The sequence below is a fragment of the Tenrec ecaudatus genome, chromosome 3 (genome assembly GCF_050624435.1).
Source record: "Tenrec ecaudatus isolate mTenEca1 chromosome 3, mTenEca1.hap1, whole genome shotgun sequence".
Classification (NCBI taxonomy): domain Eukaryota; kingdom Metazoa; phylum Chordata; class Mammalia; order Afrosoricida; family Tenrecidae; genus Tenrec; species Tenrec ecaudatus.
The window spans coordinates 122,434,860-122,448,002 of NC_134532.1; the positions used below are offsets into that span (position 1 = coordinate 122,434,860).

Here is a 13,143-nt window from a genome sequence, read left to right on the forward strand (position 1 = left end):
TAAGTTACAACTATTTACTTCCTTCTCATTTTGAGAAAATTCTTATAAGGATTTCACCTTCAAATGCCAAATTTTAAAGAAATCTATAAACACTGGATTCTCCTTAGTCCATAACCTACAGTGTGATGTAATTTAGCCCGCCATTTATTGCTCCAGTAACAGACTTTTTCTCCTTATCTGAAAACTTTGGACACAAAAATCTTGACGCCAACTCCAGTTTATGATTAAAAGCCAGAATTACCCCAAGAGAGTTTTTAAATTTACAAGTGAATTGCTTTACACCAATTACTTAAGGTAAGTAATCAACAGAGCAGCTGATCATAAGTAGTTTATAAAACTGGACCCCATCATTTTAAGTAATATGTTAGAATGATTGGTTTTAACTGAGCGTCTCCTTAAGAAACTCTAAAAATGGATATTTGCACAGGGTACAACATTTTAAAATCCAGAGTTTATCAAATATTGGATAAAAAGAAGATTCTCTATTAACATTTTTCATAGAACTTTCTAGAGGATTCCTTGTAAAATATGGGCTTTTTAAATGCCTTCTCTGATAAATTCACATTTTCCAAAAGTCAATTGTGTCTTAAAATAGAAACTACCAGTAAAACTAGCAATATTCTTTTTCAAATATTGTAAGCCTTCTTTCTTAATTCTACCTCGTGGAGTTTTATTATTATTTTTTAATTCATCAGATATCACAATTCTATCATTTTTGAATGGCAATAGAATTAAATGCATTGTTTTATAATTTCATTCATATTTCTTTGACAAATCAAATGTCTTTTTCTTGAATCTAATTCTTCCTGACGTCACATTGCTAAGCAACTAGAAGGAAATTCAGGAACTTCTCCTTTTGAATCTTCTTTTACAATTCAAATAAGGGGGCAGCCTTCGGTGAATAGCCAACAGAAATAGGTAACAATAGCTGGCATCTTGCCCCCCTCTTTGAAACTGGGCATGAATGGGAAACTCAAGCAAGGCGCACACTGGGTGGAGAAACTGAACTCTAAAAGGGACCTCTGTTCTCCTGAATGTATGTCAGAATTTGCAGTTGGGCTTCATGCCAACTCAGCCTTGCCTTCAAAAATGGTCGTAAAGGAGATGGTGTGGAAGGAGATGGTTTCATTAGAAAGGCACGCACACATTCTTTCTCCCCCAAGAAGAAAAATCAAAATTCAGTAGAAGACGGAACAAACTTACCTTTAACAGAAGCAGAATATGAGGAAATGAAGCAGAGGAAAAGCACCGCGAGAAGAATCATATCTGCTCGCTGGCGACCCCGCCGAGCGGCCACTGCCCCGCGCAGAGTCACCGAGAAGTGGGCTCTTCGGCAAGCAGCCGGCAGTGATTCCCATCCGCACCTGCAGCCCCGATGTTTATCTTTGAGGAAAGGTCAGATTCCAAACTCCAAAATCAGGACCTAAGTTCACTGAGGTGCTCACGATTAATGATTAAACTTCGGTGGGCTGCAGTTTCCAAGTCTCTCCCTTCTCTGTAATCTTTTTTTTTCACTCACAAGGAAAATCCAGAAAATTTGAGAGTTAACTAATCTATGTCTCAATAAAGACAGAAGCACTGAAGAGCATTTCAAGTAAAGCTGGCTGTGAGACTTCCCTGCCTACTAAATATATCATCATTATGCCTGTGTCTGCTATATCCACATTTCATTAATTTATGTGGGAGTTATGGGGATTCTCAAACCATTCTGAACACAGTTGAACTTTACCATTTCTTCCTTGGTTTCCTTTAGTCTTTTCATACTATGTACGCGCTTTTATAAAAGATCAATTTAATAGACTGCACATGTTTAAAAAATATGTTTGATACAATTGATGTATGGATTGTTATAAGAGCTATAAGAGCTATAAGAGTTCCCTGATAAAATGATCTTTAAAAAAAGTCAATTTGAAACTTAGGATTTCAATTGAAATTAAGTTGTACCATCAACCACCTCGAAATAGGGGTAATAACAAAGGGAACTCTCATTGCTGCACCTAGAAGATTCTCCTGATGTGTGAAACGAGAGGAAGTCGTAACAAATCAACACTGTCTTGAGTGTGAAGGCAGTGGTGGTTCAGTGAGACACTGTTCATCACCATCCATGCAGGAGACGTAGGTTTGATTCCCTGAAGTCCTCTGAAGGCAGGGCACTGTGACAGACTTGGGTTGCTATGATGCTAAACAGGTTTCAGCAGAGCTTCCAAACCAGGAAGAGCGGCATAATCGTCTGTAGGCACTTGCGAAAATCAGCCAGTGAAAACTCAAAGGATCACAATGGTCCAATCCCATTGTTCATGGGCCCCGAGAGCTGAGGGCTGACTCGGCAGCACGCATGTGCTAATATTGCAGAGCACATTTGGTTGTAGCATAGTAGACCTGTTATTGTATACCTCTATACCTATGACAAAAATATATCGTCCTAGGCCCCAAACTGGCTAGATGGAATCCTGAGTCCCATTTCCAGGAAGAGTTTCAGTGGCAAAATTGCAGCCTTGAGAACTTTCGCCACAGAAAATTAATTTGGACAGTTCTCTGGAACTAACGTGAATACTAAAGTATAGCTAGGGCCCCACGGACTGACCCAAGTTGTATGCCTCAGGGATCTCCTGCCCGAGAGACCTGATACAAAGGAAATGTACTCTAATGAGGGTGGGGGACGAGTGGGGTGACTGGGTGAGGAAGTGAATAAAGTGAAGGGCTATTTTTATGTATTACAAATAATTATTGTCCTGTTCCCATCTAAAACGAGTCTCAGAATCTATACTGGGTTGTTTTGTTTTGTTGTTTTTTTTCCTCAAAACTCTTTCTTCAAGGATCCTAGCCTGGAGCCTAAATCTTCTAGATAACCCAGATACATTGGCAGGGTTACAAAGTGAAATCTAAAATACAAAAATCCCCAAAGTTAAGGACTTTTCTTCTTGAAATGTACTTTTCCATGAATGACTGATGAACATTGTGTCGCTCTTCTACTACGCAGGTTAGAAAAAACACCACTTGTTATTGTTCTGTTTGTCTACTTCATGGCTGAAGTAGCTAAACCAAATGTGTTGCTGGGACTATGACTTTACAATTAGAAACACTATGTTTTCTTGGGGTTAGAGTTTTCTGTTTCTTTTATAAAAACTTCTGTTGGAGAAACAGAAGATTTTGAGAACTGCTTTTATTGTTGGGGGGGTTCCATCAAGCCAGTTCTGACTCTCCGTGACCCCATAGGGTAGGGTAGGACCATTCAAAGGGGTCCTGAAGCTGTAATCTTCTTCACAGATTGCCAAATCTTCTCTCGTAGGGAGCCTCTGACAGGTTTCAAACTCCAGCTTTTCGGTTAGCCGCCAAGCTCGGCCCCATTGAGCCATCAGGGCTTCTTTATGAGCAGTCGGCGTTCAGGACACAGGGCAGCGTGAAAGTGATTTATTGATTTACTTTTTCCTAGATTCTTTTGTATTCTCACAATTATGCAATACAATAGGAAAACAGACCATTATAGTCACTTAAATCTTATGCCTTTTGCAAGTGATTATCTAAACCAAGGACTTGATTCTCTGAAAACTCTTGTGGAAGACTCATAGTCGCATAGACTTTTAATGTTTTGGGTTAGACTATGTGGTCCGTAATACGTGTCTCTTCGGGTAAAGTACTACTCGTTGTCAGGTATTTACCATAGTCCAACCAATAAAAGACCTATCACTATTGCCTAATAAAACAAATGCTGTTCCAATTGAGCACTTACTTTCTACTGAAAGGCTCCTATGAGTCACTGGACTAAGGAGTCATTTCAATCTGGAATGCTAAAATATAGCGGCTTCTGTCAGTAATAAGCAACATGACCATTTTCTATTTTACTTGTAACTTCACCCTTTTACAAAAATATTAGGAAGAAAGATAGCTGGTGTTTGTTTTAGCAGAGATAAACTAGAACACCCACATCCTTTGGGTATTCAGTGAGTCTGGTGCCAAAGAAGACCCGTTTTTCCTGCTGTTGATCAAGCCTATGAAGAAATGTAAATTTCCCAAAGTGGAGCAGAACAGACACCGTACAATGTATTCAGAAGATAAGTCCCAGACTTCACCGATTCTTCTATAGGACTGGTAAAGCAGGCCAGAAGAACAGTTATGCAGAAGTACTAAGTGTTGTCCTTGATGGGACGATTACTCTATTCAATACCCTAGGATAAGCATTTCCTTTTGTTATGTTTTGCTTTTTGTTTTTAAGTAAATACTGACAACAAGCATTTAACATAGTTGAAAAATGAGTAAATTAGTTAGGTGCTTTCAGTAGTATAGAAAACGTAAACTGTCAAATCTAGGCCCCATATTCTTTTTTGATTAAAATACTGAAGTGATGAGGTGAGAAAATTGAAAGTCTTGGTATTGTATGAAATCAGGCGCCTCAGTGTCACAGTGGGTGCAGTGGTGGTTTGCTCACCGCAAGGTTAGTGGTTGGAAACCACCTGCTCTCCCACAGGAGAAAGATGAGGCTTTCTGCTCTCAGGATCATTGACAGGAGCAATCGGCTTGGTGGTAGTAAATTTTGTAATATAAATAATTCACATCATCCTTTAACATACAACTATCTATGGAGGTGAGCAGAGAACTCATTGTTGTGGTAAGCTGAATAAATATTCAGGTGAAAATGAAATGAAATCAGATTAAAATGCATGCTGTTGCAATGGCATTCTTTCTGGTAGTCATGACACTGCAGTACCATTTTTGCAGCGATAAAGAAGGAGACTGAAATACAATCGGTGACTGATTCCAAAGTACAGTGTGTCTCTGTTGAGTATCAGAGGTTGTTAGGTGTTAACTCATTTCCTCGATTTGAAGCTAAATGAACTTCACTCTTTTAAAAGGTTGGAAGGAAATAAAGTTTGCCTCATTATATCTAGCTAAAGAAATTCAGGCTGTATGATAGCTATAGAAATATAACATCAGGGTTCTTTACTTTGTTCTGATTAGACTTGACATAAAAATTTCATTTGTAAAAGGACACTTGAGCATACTGCTATATGACCATAATTTAAAATGTAATAGTATTTTCAATGCAACGAGGAAGTTAGCATTTGTAAAGGAAACTTGCAAATTAAGATATTTTCTGGCAAAGAATATTCTTATGTGATAATCTCTTCTTTACCTCACAGAAATTATAGAGGATACATGTAGTATTAAAGAAATATATTGTATAAGGTTTCTCCTTGAGAAATTAAAGACTTATTAAATGTATTGCCTTAACAAATATCAACTTGAAATTTAGATTAAATACATTTGAAATCTAATAAGGGCAAAGAAGTATAATTATTTCCCCCAAAGTATTAACTCAGATTTATCCTTTCACACACATACACACATTTAACAACAATGAAAAATTGTTATTGGTCATATTATTACCATAAGAGGAATGTAACTTTATATTGTCTTTGGCTACACCAGACTGAGTTTTTAATGGATGAATGAAACTCTTAAGAGAAAATTGTTCCTTTTGGTGAGAATGATTGTGTTCGACTTTTCAAATGAAGATACTTTCAGAATTTAAAACAATATACAAACTAAAACTAAACCACACTCACTGCCATCAAGGTAGTCCTGACTCATAGCAACCCCTGTGTGTTTCTGAGACTGTAACTGCTGATGGGAGTAGAAAACCCAGCCTTCTTCTCCCAGGGCTGCTGGTGGTTTCGAACTGCTGACCATGCAGATCACAGCCCAACATGAAACCACTACACCACCAGGGCTCCTGTACACAGTAAATAGGCATTCAAAATTTAAACACAGCTGTTATTAGGTGATAAGGAGTTGATTCCAATTCATTGCGACCTTAAATAGAACAGAATTAACACTGCCCTGCCCGCGCCATTCTCCTAATTGTTGGTGTGTTTGAGCCTGTGGTTGCAGCCACTGTGTCCATCAATGTCATCAAGTGTCGTCTTTTTTGTCACTGTCCGCTTTACTTTACCAAGCATGGTGTCCTTTTCCAGGAACCGGTCCCTCCTGAAACACGCCCAGAGTATGTGAGGCAAAGTCTGGTCACCTTCCTTTCTAGGGGCACTGTGGCTGTGTTTCTTCCAACATAGATTTGGGTTGGTTCTCCTGGAAGCCTAAGACACTCTGAATATTCCTCATGAACACTGTAATTCAAATGCATCCATTCTACAATTGTCCTTATTAATTGTTCCAATTTTAAATAGACGTGAGAAAATTGAAACTATCATGGCTGGATTCAGGCACCTTAGTCCTCAGAGGGTAACCTTTGCTTGTCGACACTTTGAAGGAATCTCATACAGCAGATTTCTCCAGCACAATCGGTGGGTGAATTTCTGGACTGCTTTTTAAAAAATTGTATATATATATTTTAAAATCATTTTATTGCAGGCTCGTACAAGTCTTATCACAATCCATACATCCATCCATTGTGTCAAGCACATATGTACACTTGTTGCCATCATCATTCTCAAAACATTTGCCTTCTACTTGAGCCCTTAATATCGGCTGCTCATTTTCCCTCCCTCCCCACTGTCCCCTCCCTCATGAACCCTTCGTCATTCATAAATTATGATTATTTTGTCATATGTTACACTGTCCGACGTCTCCCCCCACCTTCCTCTCTGCTGTCCACCCCCCAGGGAGGAGGCTATCCGTAGATTCTTGTAATCGGTTGACTGCTCCTTTTATGAGCGTGGACTGCGAATCCAAGAACAGTGAAATCCTTGACCGCTTGGATCTTTTCTCCATTTATCATAATGTTTGTTGTCTACTGGTCCCAGTGCATCTTCTTTACATTGAGTTGTAACCCATTGTGAAGCCTATAGTTACTTGACCTTCATCAGCAAGCGCGTCAAGTCCTCCTCACTGCCAGCAAGCAAGCTTGTGTCATCTACACATCACAGGTTGCTCATCCTTCCTGCAGTCTTGATTCTGTGACCTTCATATAGTCTAGCTTCTCAGAGGATTCGTTCAGCATACAAATGGGACAGGGAGGTAAAAGGATAAATGCTGACACATACCTGTCCTGATGTTAAACCATGCAGTATTCCTTTGTTCGGATTGTATGGCCTCTTGGTGTACGTACACATTCCACAGGAACACATGAAGCAATCTATAATTTCCATTCTTCTCCATTTATCTATAATTGGTTATGATCCACAGTTGAATGCCTTTGCATAGCAAAACACACATAAATATCTTTCTGGCATAAAAATCTCTTGCCTTTAAAATAAAAAAATTTTAAAGCCCCTCACTGCCATCAGTCGATTCCAATTCACAGTGACCCCAAAGGAGAGAGTAGAGCTGCCTGAGACTGGAGGATTAGAAAACTCCACTGGTTTTGAACTGCTGGCCTTGCAGTTACACAGCCCCACGCACAGTCCATTACACCATCAGGGATCTCGCCAATGGACTTCGAGACACTGATGGAAGATGTGATCTCTAAAAACACTACTTCTAATGTTTACATCTACCTGTAGGATAAAATTCCCACTCTTTAATTAGTAACTATTTGCTAAATATGGCAGTAAGTAACCTGTCTTAGCAATTTTGTCACATAATTACCATCCTTTGAATAAAACAAATGTGTTGTTCCTGATGCATATTTGTCCACCATATTATTCGGTCAAAAATTCTATCTCCAATTATTTCCTCTCCATCTGCTCTTTGAAGACCCCAAAGGAGTAATCTTCATAGATTTTCTCAACTGACCCAAGACAGTGATGGGAGCTTATTATGAAGATGTTCTCAGAAAATGTCAAACTGCATTTGTGGGGAAAAGACCAGGATAGTTGGATCAAAGAACATTTTTTTAATTTGTGTTATTTTAAAAATCATTTTATTGGGGGCTCATACAGCTCTTATTACAATACATACATACCTACATTGTGTCAAGCACATGAGTACACTTGTTGCCATCAGCATTTTCTAAACATTTTCTTTCTACTTGAGTCCTTGGTATCAGCTCCTCATTTTGCCCCTTCTCTCCTCCACCCTCCCTCACAAACCCCAGATAATTTATAAATTATTATTTTTTTCATGTCTAACCCTGACCGATGTCTCCCTTTACCCACCTTTCTCTTGTCCATTGTCCCAGAGAGGGGGTTATATGCAGATCATTCTGAACAATTCTACCTTTCTCCCCACACCTTCCTTTTCCCCTCCTGGCACTGCTACTCTCATTATTGGTCCTGAGAGGTTTATCTGTCCTGGATTCCTTTGTATTTCCAGCTCTTATCTGTACCCATGTACATGTAGTCTAGCCAGATTTGACAGGTAGAATTGGGGTCATGATATTGGGGTGGGGCATTAAAGAACTAGAGGAAAGTTGTAAGTTTTGTTAGTGGTATACTTCACTCTGAGGCTCATCTCTTCCTTGTGACCCTTCTGTAAGGGGATGTCCAATTGTCTCCAGATGGGTTTTGGATCTCTACTCTACACCCCGCCTCATTCACATTGATATGATTTTTTGGTTCTGGGTTTTTGATTCCTGATACATGATCCCATCAACATCTCATGATCACACAGGCTGATGTGCTTCTTCCATGTGGACTTTGTTGTTTCTTAGCTAGATGGCAACTTGTTTGTCTTCAAGCCTTTAAAACGCCAGATGCTTTATCTTTTGAAAGCGGGGCACCATCAGCTTTCAAAGAACATTTTTAATCATGACAATGCCCGTTCATTCTCCCTGGTTAGCAAGGGTAAACCTACAAGAATTCTAAGAATTTCATTAGAAAGCCTTACTCCACCCACCTTGTAGCCCTGATCTCAACCCTTCAGTTTTGTTCCCAAAACTCAAAGATCATTTCAAGGAAACATGATCTGAATCACTCAAGGTTGCCCAACTGCCATTTTGGTGTGATGTTACACCTAAGAGCATGAAATTCTTCAGGGAGGGTTGGAGAGATTGAAACACAGCCTTCAGAAGCATATAGGCCTAGATGGAAAATGTGTCAAGAAACAGTAAATGCACATTTTTATTATTTTTATCTAAAAGGATTTCTCTGATTTTGTAGCAACACACTTTGGCTTAACTTCATATGTTAATACAAGTTACCTTACCTTTTAGCTGGACTTGCTTTCTGCTTTGTGTCATTGTCCTGTTGAGTTCTACTCCCAGCAAGTTCTCCTGAATGCTGTGCTTTGTCTAAGAAGGGAGATGCAGCTTGTTCATTTTGAGTTTGTTCACTCCCTACCCCTCTAACACCTCCAGACCTTTCTGCTTATCAAAACCTTTGCTCCCTGTCTCTGGAATTAATGTCTGCTGTCTGCCAGTGTCACTCCTTAACTCAGATTGGTCCTCTTTGTGTTTCAAGTGACTACTTGTTGGCAGGTTGGGGGTTCTTCCATTTTCAGAGCTTTCAAATGTTCTGTTGTCCTCCTACTCAGTGTTGACATCAAGTTGATGCTTTATTTTTCTACCTAGTCCTATGGCACAGTTTGTGGGGATTCTTTGTCACATAATCATGTTGTAGCTATTTTTGTTCTTTACTCTTATTTTTCTTTTGCTATGCTAGCTCTACAGATTTTATGAGGAGATTCAAGAGGTTCAAAGATTATATTGACTATATTCTTGATAGCCATCTTCTGAAAGTCTTCACTATTCATGTATTACCTGGGAGGGGAAGAGCAAAGTATTTTTTAAAACATTTTAAGAGTAGACTTTCACTTTGTCTACATTTTAGGTCATTCACAGATGAAAGAGGTTGATCATTTCTGTCAGATAATTTTCAGGTCTTTTCTTTAAAAAATATATTTCTTTTTAACTTTATTAGACTGAATTTAAAGTAATTACAAATGTTACCCTACTTCCCTACCTCCCTGATCTTAAATGATCAATTAACTAGCATTTATGCATGTCTATGTCTTCTCTGTAAGTTTGTCATGCTGTGGTGGCTTGTGTGTTCCTGTGATGCTGGAAGCTGTCACTAATATTTCAAATACCCACAGTGAACAGGTTTCAGCAGCGCTTCCAGACTAAGAACAGACTACAAAGAAGGACTAGGCTGTCCACTTCAGAGAAACTGACCACTGAAAAGCTTATGAATAGCAGAATGTTGTCAGATACGGAAAATGTCATGAATAGCAGTTGGACACTGTCAGATATAATGTCAGGAAACAGACCTCTGATTGGAGGGCACTCAAACTATGACTGAGGAAGAGCTGCCATCTCAAAGTAGACTTTAATGTCATGGACAGAGTATAGCTTGTCAAGATTCATCCTATGTACTTTGCACATGTTACGAGGGACTAGTCCCTAGAAAAGGCTATCATACTTGGTAAAGTAGAAGGGCAGCAAAAAAGACAATGACCCTAGATGAGATAGATGGGCACAGTGGCTATAACGGGTTAAGGATAGCAACCGTTGTGAGGATGGCCCGGGCCAGGCAGTGTGTAGTTCTGTTGTACCGAGGGTGACTATGCGTAGGAATGGACTCCGTGACACTTAGCAGCAGCACCAGAGCCCAGTGGAGACCTCCTTTAGGAATCGAAATCTAGCCACGGGCATAGTCTAGAATTATAACACATCACATAAAGAATGATGGCTAGGAGGGTCATATTAGTATATTAACTACATTTCGGATGTACAGTCCAGGTTAGCAAGCAGGCTGCCCATTGTCTGAATGTGGCCTTTAACAGGTTTTGTTTAGTAACCTGCTTAGTATTTTTTAATGAATAAACTCATTGCCCATGCTTAAAATTCAGCTGCCCCATAAAACTCCAGATTCCTGGCTGTCCTTGAAAAATTGACCTGACAGCACAAGACTCGTGCGCCCATTTAGAATTTGTACCGACACTAGCAGGGACTGTGCTCCCAGATGTCTGACACTTTCCTTCCCATAACTTCCCTCTTGTCTTGCAGTCCCCACAGACATTAAACAAGAGCAACCTCTGAGCTAGTTATTGTCTCTTATTTCAGCCTTTTATCAACTAGGTCATTTCCTGGTGGTGTCCAAATTAGATGTCCTCAAAATCAAAACCAAACCTTCTATTTTTAAAACGTCTTTTCTTTTACTATTCCTTCTAGGACCCAGTTAACCTTGTTACATTCCAACAAGTGTCCAAACTAGAAAAACTCTGAGCCTTCCCTCCTTCTTCCTGACCCCACTTGGTCTTTTGGTGACAAGTTCTGACATGTTTAGCATTTGGATTTTATGGGACCTAATATTTTGAAAATCCTTAGGAGCCCTGATGGCACAGCGGGTGCTACTGGGGCTGTTAATTGCGAGTTCAACATTTGAAAGCACCAGCCCCCTGTGAAAGAAAGATGAGGTTTTCTACTTCTGTCAAGTTACAGGCTGGGGAACCCACATGGGCAGTTCTACTGTCCTCTAGGGCTGCTGTGGATGGGAACCAAATTGATGACAGTGTTTACTTTTTGCAGTTTTCTCTTTATCACCTGGCAAACTCCTACTTACAAGATCTATCAAGATTATTTCATGTCTACAACAGTGTCCTGCCTCCGGGAGCATTTGGTTATAGGCACCACGAGTGCATTATAGACTACATGGTATTTCCCGTACTGCCCCACTAGACTAAATCAAGTGGATTAAGTCATCTTTGCATCCTGAGTACCAAAATAAAAAATCCAACAAATTTGCATCAAATAGGTAAATGCATTAATTTTAAAAATCAGCGGAAGCATTTCTTTCACATCACATGATGCTGCTGTCCCAAACTTTACCAATGTTTAATATTAAAAGGCTAAATTGCCCCTTTTCCACTAGCAAATTTTGGCGCTCACTTTAGTGTTAGAATCTTTAAACAAAATGTCAATCGTTTTTAAAAATAGCATTATAGTGTTAGGCTCAGTTGACTACACAATTAAATAACTATTCAAAATAAAATCTATTCTGACTTCATTATTAAAATATATGGATTTTCTTTTTAGTCAACTAAACACTGATTTAAATATATCTTTAAGGGTGCCAAGAATTAACTGAAAAAATATTATTCATAAAACAGATCCTATAGTGGTAACTGAACAGCTGTGAAAAGATTTGGCACATTACTATGCCAGCCTGAATTTAATGACCTACATGTGAAGGGCTACATATCTGATTACTAATCCTCCCTCAGCTACTCTTTGCCCTGATATGGATGCAGCTGAAAAATGATGCCCTACTAACAGATCAGAAATGGATCCAAACTTAGTTACCAATGCTCACTTAACAAAGATCTTCTTTCAGATTTCAGAAGAAACACAGAAAGTGACCCCCCACGTTTCATTGTTCATAGTTTTCCAAATAAATTTTGAATTTTTAAGCCATGGCTTCAATATTGTGACTAAAACTCAAAAGATAAACTTTAATTTTTGTAGAGAACCCAATTGTCTCAATTTTCTATTGCATCGAAGCCTTCACACACATGTAAATAAGCCTCCAAAGATCAATCATATTTACTTCGGAATTCTTTTCAGATGAGTTTTCAGAATTTCAAACCTCATTCTCTTCTTCATATTCTGCAGTGATCACCTATTAACATAAGACCGAATCAAAAACTAGAGTGACAATCTGGAATTAAGTTTCTGTTCTCCCTCAGTTGACTTCGTCTATATTTAGCAGATAGATTATGTAAGGTCAAATATTATAAACAATGAGATGTCATTTGATATTTTGGCAAACAGTACATGAAGAATTAATGGGGAATAAGTTATGGTCGTAAGCAAGAGGAAAGGCTTAGAAATTCTAGAGCTTAAAAATATGCATCTTTATCGATAACTTGACTCACATTTTAAAACTGGGCTTGTCGTTGTGGAAAGCCATGTAATTGTGAGAAACGTTTTCTCTATATTTTAGAATATGAAGGCTTTACAAAATTCACAGAAAAAATCCTTTCCTTTTGAATCCCATTTTTTCTCGAACTTTTTGGAAGACCCCTCCTAGGCTTAGGCGAGAGATGCCCTTTCCTAATTCCTAACAGAGAAGCAAAGAGCCTTTTGTCATCGTTTTACAATTTTATGAGTGGGGTGTTCTAATGCTTTCTCAGACGCGCCAGAGTACGAATATATGAATGATCACCCATTCGCCTTGTGTAGGATGAAGAGACAACATCGCAGCTGCCTCCAGCCCATTAGCCCATAGCTCTAGGCCCCGCCCATGGAAACCTCCCCTTTCCCGGACTTCCGGCTCCGAGTTGGCGCAGTTCAATGACGCAACGCGTAAC

The 13,143-nt window shown here is 39.1% G+C and overlaps 1 protein-coding gene across 1 annotated transcript in view; it reads right to left on the minus strand.

Moving 5' to 3' along the window:
* The window catches only part of MTTP (microsomal triglyceride transfer protein), a 47,587-nt gene extending 46,236 nt beyond the window's left edge, over positions 1–1,351 (minus strand). Inside the window, exon 1 of the mRNA XM_075544867.1 lies at positions 1,204–1,351. Coding sequence (XP_075400982.1) covers positions 1,204–1,264 — 61 coding nt within the window. The 5' untranslated portion in view covers positions 1,265–1,351. The remainder of the gene's footprint in view (positions 1–1,203) is intronic.
* Between the last annotated feature and the right edge of the window lie 11,792 nt (positions 1,352–13,143).